General features: G+C 43.9%; 1 protein-coding gene across 1 annotated transcript; it reads right to left on the reverse strand.

Moving 5' to 3' along the window:
* Positions 1–2,203: 2,203 nt before the first annotated feature.
* On the reverse strand, positions 2,204–14,566 carry TPMT (thiopurine S-methyltransferase). Its single transcript, XM_069853726.1, has 9 exons — positions 14,508–14,566; positions 13,578–13,742; positions 12,633–12,725; positions 11,434–11,566; positions 10,898–10,950; positions 5,684–5,758; positions 4,851–4,936; positions 3,148–3,192; positions 2,204–2,348 (listed from the first exon to the last, which is right to left on the reverse strand). The coding sequence occupies exons 2-9, from the start codon at positions 13,718–13,720 to the stop codon at positions 2,233–2,235; spliced, it is 744 nt and encodes a 247-aa protein (XP_069709827.1). The 5' UTR covers positions 13,721–13,742; positions 14,508–14,566; the 3' UTR covers positions 2,204–2,232.
* Positions 14,567–14,633: the final 67 nt, after the last annotated feature.

The raw sequence follows: 14,633 nt of genomic DNA on the forward strand, positions 1-14,633 counted from the left end.
AAGGGGTTTGGGGGTTCTGGTTGATGGCAAATTGAACATGAACCAGCAGTGTGCTCCGGCAGCCAAGAGGGGCAGTCGTGTCCCAGAGTGCATCAAGCACAGCATTGCTGGCTGGCTGATGGAAGGGGCTGTGCAATCTAAGTGACTGGAGGTGATAGTGTGAGGCCAAGTGCAAGGTCCTGCCTCTGGGTCAGGGCAATCCCAAGCATAAATACAGGCTGGGCAGCAAATGAATTATCAGCAGCCCTAAGGAGAAAGACTTGGAGGTGCTGGTGGATAAGAAGCTGAACATGAGCTGGCAATGCGCACATGCAGCCCGGAAAGCCAACCATGCTCTGGGCTGCATCAAAGTGTGACCAGCAGGTGGAGGCAAGTGATTCTGCCCCACAACTTCACTCTTGTGAGACCTCACCTGGAGCACTGATTTAATTTCTGGAGTCATCAACACAGGAAAGACAGAAATCTGTTGGAACAAGTCCAGAGGAGGTTACAACGATGATCAGAGGGCTGGAGCACCTCCCCTGTAAGGACAGGCTGAGAGACTTGGGCTTGTCCAGCCTAGAGAAGAGAAGGCTCTAGGGAGACCTTATAGCAGCCTTCCAGGGCTGAAAGAGGGCCTCCAGGAAAGCTGGGGAAGGGGCTTTTTATCAGGGACGGCAGTGATAGGATGAGGTGTTAAACTGAAAGAGAGAAGATTTAGATTAGGTTTTAGGAAGAAATGTTTTACCATGAGGGTGTTGATGCACTGGAACAGGTTGCCCAGAGAAGTCATGGATGCCCCATTCCTGGAGGTGTTCCAGGCCAGGTTGGATGAGGCCTTGAGCATCCTGATCCAGTGGGACATGTCCCTGCCTATGGCAAGGGGGCTGGAACTGGATAATCTTTAAGGTCCCTTCCAACCCAAACCATTCTATGATTCTATGATTGTCCTGCTCTATTCCACATTGGTGCAGCCCCACCTTAAGTACTGAGTGCAGTTTTGGGCACCACAGTATAAAAAGATTATCAGGCTACCACAGAGTGTCCAGAGGAGGTCACAGAGTTGGTGAAGCATTTAGAAGGGAAGTCATATGAAGAGCAGTTTAAGTCACTTGGTCAGTTCAGCCTGCAGAAAGAGTGAAGTGGGCATTGGTCTCTTCTCCCAAGTAACAAGTGATAAGACAAAGAGGAAATTGCCTCAAGTTGCACCAAGGAAGTTTTAGATTGGATATTAGGAAAAAATGCTTTACTGAAAGAGTGGTGAAGCATTGGCACAGACTGCCCAGGGAAGTGGTGGATCACCATTCCTGGAGGTGTTTAAAAAATGTGTAGGTGGGGCACTTCAGGACGTGGTTTAGTGGCACAGTGGTGTTGGGCCAATGGTTGGACTTGATGATCTTAGAACTCTTTTCCAGCCTTAATCGTTCTATGATTCTATGACTGCTATGCTAAAATCATCAGATCTACTTGCAGCTCTAGGACTAAAACACTCCAAAAAGCTCCCTGGCCTTCTGCTCTTGGTGAATTATAATACACTACATTATAACTGCATCTTTCCAGGTTTTTTTTTAAAAGCTGTCACCAAGGGTACAAGGCCTACAAGCCCTGTACTGGTTTGCCTACTCGTTGTTGCTCTCTTGAGGGAGGGAGCAGCCACAGGAACATTCTCTCCCTGTACTCTCTCCTTTATTGTACTCCAGTTCTCTTCCCCTCCTCTCTTTTCTCCTTGAGTCCTCCCTTGGCAGTTCCTGCCAACCGTTCTCTTGATCATGAGTAACAGGGATGGAGAGAAGCAACTTGTGCCAGCTTCACGCCTTTCTTGCCCAGCTGCCTGGTCTGGCACAAGGCATCACAGGAAACAGTATTTGAACAGCAGCCGCCATTGCTCCTGTTGCTGCCACCCACTGAGGCCAACCTGCAGAGCACCAGGCATACAGCATTTCCTGCTAACTGCTGAAAGAGAACAGCAACATTTCTGCTTACCTAGCTCTGATGATTTGAATTTATATAGAAGAAAAAGATATATACTTAAAATGCTTCTTTGTGAATGGAGTTCAAGAAAAGCCAGGCACTTCTTAAGACAGTGAAGGCTGTTATGTAGGAGGGCTGAGCTGGTAAGCAAAAAGGACAAAAATGTTCCACAGGCATTTTTCTTAGCCTCCTTTACGAGTGCCCCAAAACACGTGTCTTTTTAAAAGGTGAGATAAAAAAAAAACAACAAGACTGGAGTTAAGTTATTTTAATACATTTCAATCAAGCTACAAACTTCAGTAAATATAGCACCTCCAGAAAATAATCTAGTCCCCATTGCCTGTGTCTCTCTGAGAAGTCATCAACTTTTTGAAGACAGTTAATTTCACAGTGGTTGCCTGAAAAGGAAGAAAAGGAGGAAAGAGTCACAAATTACTGAGTGATTGGTCACTGAAATACACCAGCTGTCAGGAGAGAAAAAAATAAAATCTTATCCACAGATTTCCTCACAGTCTCTAATGAAGTGACACAAATGCACTAGGGAAAACTTATCTGTTTCTTTTGCACTGGGATGCAAGTATCCATGCCAATCACTTGCTGTAGACAGACACTGCACAGGTCTCAGAAAGTTCTAAATTTAAAGGAAGTACAATAACAAAGCATATCGGGAGGAACTTTTATTATTAAATTCCTGCCATAATTCCAAGTTTCATTATTTTGATGGATTTGAGTTGAACATTTATCATTTTCCGCGTGTGGCATGTTACTTTTCTCCTTTGACCAAAACCAGTACAGCAGAAACTGTAGATCTGGTATGCAAAGGCCTTGTATTAAATCCAGAGAAGCCGGTGATGAGGTGCAGAGACAGACAAAATGGTCAAACAGGACTAAGACTGCAACTAGAAGACCACTGAGTGCAGTAGGAATCCTGGGAGAATGAAAAGATGCCAAGAGAAGGAAAGAGACAGTATCTGTCTCTAGACTTTTCCTCGCATCTTTTGAAGAACTTACAATTTTCCTCCTAAAGCAGAATCAATGTGGCTAAATGGTATTTATTTTCCCTGTTATTTTTCCATGACTCCACCCCTTAGATAAGAAGCAAATAAATATCACTTGAGAGGGAGTAAGATTGAAGCATACAAACACATTTATGTACTTTGGAAAAAATTCCTAAGGGTTAGATAAAATATTACGTACCAAACAAGCTTTTAATTTCAGATTCAGGAACATAAAATGGTGGGCCTGAAAGAAAATAGGTGAAGCTGATCAGAGAGAAAATGTGGGAAGGAAACAAACATTCGCACTGCAGAAGGAGAGCCAGCCCTAATGCTCACAGCACCTGGCCCACAATCAGGCCACAGTGTGCAGCACCATCTGCAGGAACCAGAGAACACCATATCCAAGAAATGGTGGCACCTTGGTGGAGCACCAGCCAGCTTCAGGTGTGGCTGCTGCATCATCTTCAGGCTGCAGCCAGGGTAGCCACATAAATATGTCTGGATATGACCACTCTCAGTGAGCTGTGTGACGCAATGTGCTGTGTGATTGGTCAACAATCTCTTTATAGTACATCGGCATAATTAAAGCTAAAAGCTGAATAATGCGAGTCAGAGAGCAATGAATTAAACTACTGTTGCTTATGATAATAAGACCGATTTTTCCAGGGATAATTATGCTGAAGAGCCCAAAAGCAGGAAGAAGTGTCTTTCTTTCGAGAGTTAATAATTACCAAAAGTAATATTTAAAAAAAACTCAGACTTTCGTATGCAATAAAAGTTATAAAAGGAAAAAATATTTCATGATTTTACACTATTTCCCCTCTTCCAAGCATATTCAGACCATGGTAGCAGCTGGGAGAGAGACACAAGATGGGTAACACCGGAGAAGTGGGCCTGTGTGAACCTCATGAGGTTCAACAAGGACAAATGCAAAGTCCTACACCTGGGTCAGGGCAATCCACAATTTCAATACAGGATGGAGGATGATGCGATTAAGAGTAGCCCCGCAGAGAAGGACTTGGGGTGCGGGTTGAACACAAGCCAGCAATGTGCACTCGCAGCCCAGAAGGCCAACCATGCTCTGGGCTGCATCTAAGAAGTGTGACCAGCAGGTCGAGGGAAGTGATTCTGCCCCTCTATTCCTCTCTTGTGAGACCTCATCTGGAATATTGTGTCCAGTTCTGGAATCCTCAACACAAGAAGGATATGGAACTGTTGGAATGGGTCCAGAGGAGGGCTACAAAATTTACCAGAGGGCTGGAGGACCTCTAATATGAGGACAGGCTGAGAGAGTTGGGGTTGTTCAGCATGGAGAAGAGAAGGTTTCGGGGGGCGAACTTATAGCAACCTTCCAGTACCTGAAGGGGTTACAGGAAAGCTGGGGAGGGACTTTTTACAAGGGTATGTAGTGATAGGATGAGGGGGAATGGCTTTAAATTGGAAGGGGGAAGATTTAGATTAGACATTAGGAAGAAATTCTTCACTGTGAGGGTGGTGAGGCACTGGCACAGGTTGCCCAGGGATGCCCCCCTCCTAGGTGTTTCCGACCAGGTTGGATGAGTCTTTGAGCAGCTTGGTCTGGTGGGAGGTGTCCCTGTCCATGGCAGGGGGTTGGATCTGAGTGATCTTTAAGGTCCCTTCCAACCCAAACCACTCTATGATACTATTGGGTAAACAGAGGGAAGCCAATGTTCTTGGGAGTGCTTCAAGCTCCCTAGGCCAGACAGGATGTGTCCCTTGGTTAGCCCTGAAGTTTTTGACACACAGTTGCACTGGTGTGATCAGCTGACAAAGCTGTGCTGATAAAAAAAGCTGTTGAAGATACTAATGTATCTACCACATCTATATACAATTTGGATTAAAGCATGCAAAATCAGAACTGGAACAGCACATAATTCTCACCTTTGTGTTTGTTTGGATCATATGAAACCGTAACGAGGAGATAAGAAGAGTTTTTCTCCATTAGGGTGATCATCAAACTGACATAGCTAAAAGGAGAAAGTTATATTTTATTATTTTGGAAATGTACAGAATTGCATTCAGAGCATTCAACAAGAGAGGTAACGTATTTCTGTGCAGAGAGAACTTGAAATAAACAACACAGAAAGTAAGCAAGGCTTAGCTTGGATTTCATGAGTATGAAATTCATGCTACATGTTAAACACCTCAAATAAAAGGTTACTGTTTACTCCTCTGAAATAAGCATTTATCTTTTTTTGCATATTCATCTAAAAAATAACAGATGAAACAGTGTTCACCTGCCACAGTCTATGATACAGTACACAATACAGTACTGATCTTTTAAAAGAAGTATTCTGAATTCAATATTCTGTATCTAATTAAAGATCCTGGGGGCAGGGTCAAACTACATTTGTGTTGGTTATAGGCACAAATGAAAAATTGGAATAAAGGGAAGCAAGGGGAAAAGGAACAAAGAGAGGAGAAGCAGAAGGGGTGAAAAGGAAATAATAAAATTCAGATGAGACGTGCTGCTTGCTCTTTGCTGGGTTGCAACAAACCACATATTTTCCCACCAAGAGGCAGGCGGCTTCCTGAAGGAAGCTCACAAATCTAGAGTGCAGCACGCTGCGACTGCAGCTGATGCTTGCAGTAGAGAAAAACTTGTGCAGGTCACTCCTTTAAATGAAAGAGGACTCATCGACAAATGGAAGGAGGACAAACATATGTCACTGCATATATTAGAGAAAAGACATTAACAAAGCAAATTTACTGACCGTTGCCTGTCGCATGGATTCACAGCTACTAGAGCTCCTCTGTCCCAAACACCATCAAACTTGCCAACTACTGAGCTACAAGGAGATGAGGAAAAGGCTTAAGAATACTAAAAAAAAGCACCTTTATCTTTATTTAGATACTTCTGTGAAGTCATAAGGATTCTCCAGCTAGCTTTGCAGATTCCTCACTACCTTTCTGTTATGGTCCAGTATTTTCATGATCCAAACCAGTATGATCTTGAACTAAAGAACCCCACTACATCGCTTCTGCACATGGCCCTGCTGCGATAGCAAAGAGGTGCTGGAATTGCTCAGCATTTCCCTGTCATTAGGGGGTGCTGAGACAAGGCAGGGAAGAAGAAAAGTAGCTTACACACATTTGGGCTACAAGTCTGCATCTTTGGCCATCATACCCTGCTGTGACTTTTGAGGCAGCACTAACATGCACTCAGGACATCAACAGCCACCTTCTAAAACCCACACGTGAGCGCGTCCAGAGAAGAGCGACAAAGCTGGTGAGGGGGCTGGAGAACAAGTCTTATGAGGAGTGGCTGAGAAAGCTGGGGTTGTTTAGCCTGGAGAAGAGGAGGCTGAGGGGAGACCTTATTGCTCTCTACAGCTACCTGAAAGGAGGTTGTAGAGAGGAAGGCGCTGGCCTCTTCTCCCAAGTGACAGGGGACAGGACAAGAGGAAATGGCCTCAAGCTCCACTAGGGAAGGTTCAGGCTGAACATTAAGAAAAAAATTTTCACAGAAAGGGTCATTGGGCACTGGAACAGGCTGCCCAGGGAGGTGGTTGATTCACCTTCCCTGGAGGTGTTTAAGGCACAGGTGGACGAGGTGCTGGGGGGCATGGTCTAGTGATTGATAGGAATGGTTGGACTTGATGATCTGCTGGGTCTTTTCCAACCTGGTGATTCTATGATTCTATGATTTCAAATGCCGGTTAAGAAAGGTGTCTTGTTGCTTTACTATCACTGAACTCAGCACACCCAGTAATTTTAGACACCTCAGTTGCCAGCCATGTGCCCAGGACAGGTAGCTTCAGCTTGCAAATTGTTTAATGTTAGAAAAGCTAAGCTACACTGCAGCTTGCCTCAGTTTACCACTGTCAGACATTAGTTCTGGTACTGCAGATGCTGGCAGATGGCTTTAGAGAACACTCAAAACCCGCAAATAGCCAAGATCATTGGGAAGTGCCTTTATCAATGGGTGGGTAAAGGCCATCAGGGTGACACTAGAGATGAGGATATTTGAGGGGGAAGAGACCTGTTTCCGGTAATTATTAAAATGGAAGTTTAGAGAGTAAGATAAGTAACAACATAAAATGCATAATTTTAAAGAAAGTCTGAAATAAGTTTACTTAGTGAGAAAAATATGGTATGGAATTGTGCAATATCTTTCTGCCTACTGGGAGGGTGTCAGAGTCCATTTGGATCACCTCTTTCTTCACTTCTGTACTGGTTTAGGCTGGGATAGAGTTGTATTTCTTCACAGTAGCTAATAAGGGGCTACATATTGGATTTGTGCTGAAAATAGCATTGATAACACGCTGATGTTTTAGCTACTGCTGAGGATTGCTTACACAGCATTGACACCTTTTCTGCTACTCACATCACTCTGCCAGCACATAGGGTGGAGGTGCACAAAAAGGTGGAAGGAAACGCAGTCAGGACAGCTGGCCTCAACTGAACAAAGGGATATCCCATACCATACAACATCATGCTTAGCAATAAAAGCTGAGAGGAAGGTTGGCAGGGGGACCACTGCTTGGGGACTGGCTGTTGAGCAACTGTTTTCATTTACATCATTTGCCTGTCTTGGGTTTTATTTTCCTCTCTTTATTATTTTTTCATCATTTCCTTACAATTTCTTAAATTATTATTACTTCTTTCTAATTACTAAACTGTTTTTATTTCAACCCGCGAGTGAATTTTTCACTTCATCCTTCTGGCTGTCCCCACCATCCCACTGGCACGGGAGTGTGGGCAAGCGGCTGTGTGGTGTGTAGTTACCAGCTGGAATTAAACCACGACAACTGTCCACTGCTCATTTCATTGCAATAGCATTACTAAATCTCCAATTACTAATCTCCTCAAAATTGATCCTGTACTTCCCGCTTCGCTGTGACAAGACATGGTAACACTTTTAAATACTGACTTCTTTTACAGTTTGCCAAGACTAAGCATCTAATTTAAATAACCAGCCTCTTAAATGAAAGGAGGTTTTTAAAGAGACAGTTAAGCATGCAAGGGACATAAGGAGGACAAAGCAAAGTCTAGCAGGGCAGGTGACAAACTTGATCTTCTGAGGCTTGGAGGCTGTTCTCTCTGCATAGCTGAGTCTGCTGCACAGCCTTAGGCAAGCTCCAAAAGCTTTTAGTGCTTGTTTTTTCTTTCCAATTTTACTCTAGTCTAACTGGAATGGTGGCAGTGACTTCATACAGGCATTTAATGTATTTTACTCCCCACCGATTTCAACAGGGCCTACAGACATCACAGGCTGGAGGTAGACTCATGCCCTGGCCTTCCCCCAGTCCTGGTCTCCTCAATTCAGAACCTGCTCAGTGTCTAGGTGCTCCCTGCCTGTCTGCACATCCAATTTCCTTCTGAGGAGGATCAAGCCATGAGTAAATGGTCAAAAAAGGAACCCAGCTGTCTTTTAGGGTGATATGGAGTCAGAATGAAGCTAAGGTGTTAGGACATGCTCCTCTTGGGTGTACCTTACACTGTATCTTTTAGCCAGTCTACACAATCTTTTAGCCCTATGTTCACAGAATCATAGAATAGTTTGGTTTGGAAGGGACCTTAAAGATCATCTAGTTCCAACACCCCTGCCATGGGCAGGGACATCTCACTAGATCAGGCTGCCCAAGGCTTCAGCCAGTCTGGCCTTGAACACCTCCAGGGATGGGGCATCCACAACTTCCCTGGGGAACCTGCTCCTGTGCCTCACCACCCTCATTGTGAAGAATTTCCTCCTTATGTCTAGTCTAAATCTGCCCCTCTCCAGCTTATACCCATTGCCCCATGCCCTATCACTCCATGCCCTTGTAAAAAGTCCCTCCACAGTTTTCTTGTAGCCCCATCAGGTACAGGAAGGTCGCTATAAGATCTCCTTGGAGCCTTCTCTTCTCCAGGCTGAACAACCCCAACTCTCTCATTATCTCCTGCTGCGTGTTATATGGTATGTGACAAGAGAGATCACAGTCTAGGTACTACTATAATACAGAAATTAACATGTAGAGCAGAAATCCCCATATCTGCAGAAATCCCACTGGATTAAAGCAATAAAGTTGTGAATTCCTATCTTTGCATATGTTTAGTAGTTTCAGCAAATCTAATTCTCCTTTTTCTTTTCAGTCCTGCAGCCATAACTGTATTAGGAGGTACCATGGTTGTGCAATATAACTGTTTTACACACGCCCCAGAGTTCCCACAAAGAGCAGTATTTCCTGTTACTCTATAACTAACAAGAGTCTTTGAAATGCCTCGTTCTGTCAAAGGTCAGGAGCACATCAGAGTTCTCCTCTAATGAATGCTAGGCTAATGGAGATCAAAAGGATTTGTTTGCAGGCCAGCCTCAGCACGAGAGAAATAAGTTTAATTTTCATAATTACTTGGTAATTAATCAAATTGCTTGTACATAGAAACTAGAAGAGTATGTACACTTTTCTAGTCACAAGTATCTGATGACTGCTATGGGGAACGCAGTTCATACTTTCACCACAACTGCCCCCAGTACTGAACCACAACCCAGAACATGTACCTGTCAATTTATTTTGTGGATGACAAACTATGTACTGGACCCAGTAATATGCACAGAAAATGCCATTAATTATGCATGTTTGGTTTATTTCACAGTATTATTCCATAGTGTTATAACAGGAGCTACAGATTTTACCATGCTACTTGCTGCAAAACTTAGAACTGAATTTTTTCAAAAACTGCTGCCGAGAATCTTAAGCAATCCCTGGGCAACTTGTCAGCTCATAGCAAGGATTTCTAGGGATCTACACAGCAAGCAGCTACATTGCAGTGGAAAGGCAGGGAAGGAAACCAGGCAGAATGTACAAAGTCATGTTCATATACAGCCCACCTGTTCCAAGACTCTCACTTTGCAGGGCTAGTGCATTACTCAAATCAACTGGAGTCAGCTGCACCAGCATAAGTCTTAGCAATGGTCTATTGCCTAAAAGACTTTGGACTCTAGTAATGAATATTTTCTTTTTCCAGTTTATGCCAATTATAAAAAAATAATTATATAGTAAGCACAGTATCCTGGTGTCCTAAACTACCTATTCCACCTACGTATGTAGAAGCTCTGAAAACGTAAAAGATTAAGACTTCATCTCCTTCTTGAACAGCCACGAAACAAAACCTTCTTCCTGACAGTTGTTTGTAAGAAAAGCAGCAAACAAACACACAAAACTTCACCAAAGCCTTATAATCTAGGGAAAATCACGTCTGAACAAGAACTGCAAGAACAGGGAACTATAGGGCAGGACTCCAGGCACTTTTACCTTCTGACAAGATACACTACAAATCCAGAAACAGCACTGCTTCTTTGCGTGCTCTCCAATCTCCAGCTGCCTCAGCACCAGTGGTCTGAGGATGTTTTATGACAGACTTAAATATGCCTGTTGCTAGCACCACCAGGAAACTTCTGGGAACAAATAAATACACCAGATGCATTATTGTCCAAGGCAGAGCCTTCTGTGCTAGAGGTTGGAGAGAGTCCTAAGTCCTCCTGAGCCTCTGTACAACTCTGTCATTTTCCAAATTCCCCCACCAGCTGACACTTGAGCAGGTCAGGTGCAAAGCCACCACAACATCCCATGCTTGAGGCCACAGAGCACAATGAGTTGAAACATTTTTTCAGGAATCAGTAGTACAGACTGTACTGAAGTTGTGTCTTTTACTAAGAAATAAAGATATCTTAAGACTAAAAATCCTTCAGAAGACATTGGTAAGTCAAGTCATGTTTGTCAAGACAAGAAGAAATCCACTGAAAGACATTTAGCTGGCATCTTTATCTAATGGTCAACACCAGATTTAGTTTTCGTTAGAGACTGGCTATTCACATTTCCATACAAGTTAGTAAGAGTTTTCTTGAGAAAACCTGATTCAAATCTTTATGGTTGATTCAAATTAATATGACAGTATCAATATTACTTTAATTCTAGAAAATTGTAGAATGCACTGTGTATTCCTACCTGGACAAATCATAAATACTGCAGCAGTACAGAGAAATGTTCCTGGAGGTACACTACAATGAAAAGCAAGGAAACAATACTTGTCAGCAAAATATCTTATTTAAAAACTTATTTAAAGTTTATATTTATACTTTATACCATAAAATACATGCACATTTTATTTTAAATATACCCTTAGGTGCAATGGGGAAAATCTGCAAGAAACATTTTTAGTTTTTCTTTACTGAGATACCTCTCCTCATCCATCCCAGAGAAGTTCTGACCTACCAAGGCATGCAAGTGTCTGATTTTGAAACACCCGAGTGCAAAGTACACATATTTTAATGTCAAATAAAAAGAAGGCCAGAATAAGACACTCAAAATAAGACTTCCTCAGTCCAGAATTACATTTGAGCTTCCTTTCAGACCTCTTCAGGGCAGGTGAATGATTACCACCAGTAAGGCAGAGACATAAAAGCAGAATTACTTGTTGGCTCAGTTATGCCTGCATTGCGTGATTAACCACACCAGATCATTTGACAACGCAGGAAACATACCTGAAACTTTTTTGCTCCTGAAATCTCTGGGACTGGCTCCTCACGGTAAGGCAGACTGTGTTCTGCAAAAAATTCCTTCAGCGCTTTCTCACTGACTTCCACACCAACAACGTCATGTCCCATGTCCGCCAGCCTATGCACAGCAGAGAGAGATTCCAAGCTTATGTGAGGCCAACAGGTTGGGCCGTTATCAAATGTGTATCTCCTATGCAGCATGTATTCATTAGAGAAAGCCTGGTTTTAGGCCATGCTGAAATGTCTAATCCTGGCTTCCTGGAGCATTTACATTTCATTGAACATCTCCCCTCCATGACCTGAGCTTAAAATAGCACTGTTCAGCGTGCAACTGATGAGGACTTACAGGCTTTATTTAGATTCTATGACTTTTCATTTATTTCTATGAACTTGACGAAAACCAAGGTGATCACACAAAGAAGCTGTGCGTTTCAGTTTACAGAAATACATTCTGCTCTGAACTGCAGCGGCTGAGGCACGCTGGCCACCCAGCCACCTCTGCGGTGTGGCAGGAACATTCAGCTTAGCAGGGTGTGGTAACCTCTTCACCGCTGCAACTCAGCGCAACAACAACACACACCCGGGCCTGCAGTCAGCCTAGAAAGTGGTTACCATGATAAAACCTGCTAACTAGGACCAACTTGATTCCTTGAGGATGTAGTTCAGTGTTTTTTGGTTTAAGTCCCCTCCCTACAAGAAAAAAAACACAGCCTCTAATTATAAATATAACCCACCCTAAGGAAGTAAAAGTGAAATAATAAATGTAAAAAAGAAGAAGTTATATTTAGCCCAAATTGTTGAAGTTCCCAGTGTGACATGGCACATGGCCTCTTGAAAATACGTTCTGGCACAACTGACCTCATTGAAGGCAATTTAAGCTGGGATTGCAACCAAAAGAAGCGGTGGTAAGGGCACAGCTTTAGTCACTTTGTCCATCACAAATTCAGCATTCCCTAAATTTAACTTGGGACAATCAGGAGGCCTTTCAAGTTAGTCCGCATCAATCCCATTTATGCTACTATACAAAGCACCAACAAATGAAACCAAACTTCCTCCAGTGACGCTTCTTTCCTACCAGTGGAGGTGCGGCACATTTCCATTGTCCAACATGAGGTTTGGAATTCCCCCTTTCCCTCCCTCCCTACATCAAATAAGATTTTTGCCCTTACAGTCAGTGCTTTTACCATTTCATCTCTACTGCTTTACCGCAAAGTGGGAAAAATATCCTCAGTCCACTCCTGCCATTTAAAAGAACATCCAGATACCTCCGTAGGAGCCTGCAGAAGAACAGCCACCTTTTACTTAACACTGCAAGTATTTGTGCTGGCATGTTAAAAGCCAGGTGCTACACAGTATGCCAGGTAACACACAAACTCCATAGTGGAACACAGGTTCTTAGCTCAACCTGCTTCACACTATTAGAAATTAAAACGAAAAAATAAAAACATTTACTTTCCATTTGCATAGAAAGAAAGTAAATCTAACTTCTATTAGGAAACATTTCTCTTTGTTCTGTTTTCTGTTTGTCTTTTCAAGTAAACAAACAAGCCAATCCAGCCCTAAGAGGGCCACAAGAGACAACTTAAACAGAACGTTAATTAAACTTCTGTATCAATCTAATCACTTATATAGGTCTTACACCTTACTTGGTTGCTAATCTGTATCATCAGGTTTGCTCTCTTAGGCCCCTGTCTTCCAGTGCACAATAATCATAGAATCACAGAATAGTTTGGGTTGGACGGGACCTTAAAGATCATCTAGTTCCAACCCCCCTGCCATGGGACATAATTGCTCTGATGCCCTCTGCACATTGTTTTAGGCCCCAGTTTCATAACTTAAGAACAGCAGAGCTTCTGCATCGCAAAATTTAAGATCCTTAGTCAAGTTATCCAAGCTTTATCATTTAAAACCTAATTTAAGAATAGATATTCCCAATTCAATGCAACCCTTCCTTTTCCCTGACCTTTTTTTAACAAAGGTAGGTCACAAAAATATTTATATTTACTTTCATGCTGCGTAAAACGATTTTCCTTTCGTAATTGCTCCATTTTCTGATAATGAGGTTTTTGAATTATTCAAGTCATTTGCCTTATAGCATTTCATTCAAACAGAAGAGCAATGCCACGTACGGATGCCCTTGCTCCTTGTGAAACCCAGTGTTACCCATTTCCCACTTCTGCAGCCACTGCTCCTCAGTCATCACTCTGTCCATCTGTGACCCAATACCATCAGCGCCTTCCAGGGCCCTGGATCCACCTTCTGAGTGTTCCATCGTCCCCAGGGAGCATGAGTAGCTGTGAAAAACAGTGAGAAAAATTATCTCTACTCAATGAATAGTTTGGATCTGGCTCTTAATTCCCAGATTCACATAAAAATATAGTAGAGCCGAAGGGGTTATAATTTGAGGACTTTTAAAAGGCAGCTGTATGGAAGGTGACAGAGCAAGATTGATGGCTTCAGCTGGACTTTTCTTCCCTTTTTCTCCCTTCCTTTCCCCCACTTTCTCCCTTCCCTTTCCCTTCTTCCTTCCCTCCCTCTTTTTACCCCTTCCCTCCTTTCCCTCCCTCTTTTTACCCCTTCTGCCTCCCTCTTTCCTCCTTCTCCCCCTCCTTCCTCCCCTCCTCCCCCCCTTTCCTCCCCTTCTTCCCCCCTTTCCTCCCCTTCTCCCCCTCTTTTCGCCCCTTCCCTCTTCTTCCCTTCCTCCCCCTCTTTCCCCCCTTCCTTTCCCCTGTTTCCCCTTCTTCCCCTCCCTTCCCTTCTTCCTTCCCCCCCTCTCTCCCTCCCTCTACCCCTTTCCTTTTTCCCCTTCTCCCCCTTTTTCCTCCCCTTCTCCCCCCTTTTCCCTCTTTCCTCCCTTCCTTTTCCCCTCTTTCCCCCCTTCCTTTCTCTCTTCCCTTTCCCGCCCCCCTTCCCCTCTGTTCCCCCCTTCCACCCCTCCCTTTCCCCCTTCTCCCTCTTTTCCCCCTTCCCCTTCTCTTTTCCTCCCCTTCTCCCCCTCTCTTTTCGTCCCCTCTATCTCCCTGTCTCCCTGCTCTGTCCGCCCCTTCTCCCCCCAACACCTCACGGCCGCTCCGGGTTCGCTCCCGCCCCGGGTTCCCGCGAGGCGGTGCCTGCCCGGCCCTCCCCACGCTCGGCGGAAGCGGCGGCGGGCGGGGGCGGGCGGAGGCCGCTCGGCACCGGGAGAG

The sequence above is a fragment of the Phaenicophaeus curvirostris genome, chromosome 3, assembly GCF_032191515.1.
Source record: "Phaenicophaeus curvirostris isolate KB17595 chromosome 3, BPBGC_Pcur_1.0, whole genome shotgun sequence".
NCBI lineage: Eukaryota > Metazoa > Chordata > Aves > Cuculiformes > Cuculidae > Phaenicophaeus > Phaenicophaeus curvirostris.

What these genes read in the sequence shown, in the direction of transcription:
- TPMT (XM_069853726.1), bottom strand. Translation starts at nt 13,720, where the DNA reads ATGGAACACTCAGAAGGTGGATCCAGGGCCCTGGAAGGCGCTGATGGT. An exon ending in AAAGCAGTAGAGATGAAATG is followed by an intron (nt 11,567 to 12,632) that starts GTAAAAGCACTG and finishes TGCTGTGCATAG; the next exon opens with GCTGGCGGACATGGGACATG. An exon ending in AATCCATGCGACAGGCAACG is followed by an intron (nt 4,937 to 5,683) that starts GTCAGTAAATTT and finishes TTCTCCTTTTAG; the next exon opens with CTATGTCAGTTTGATGATCA.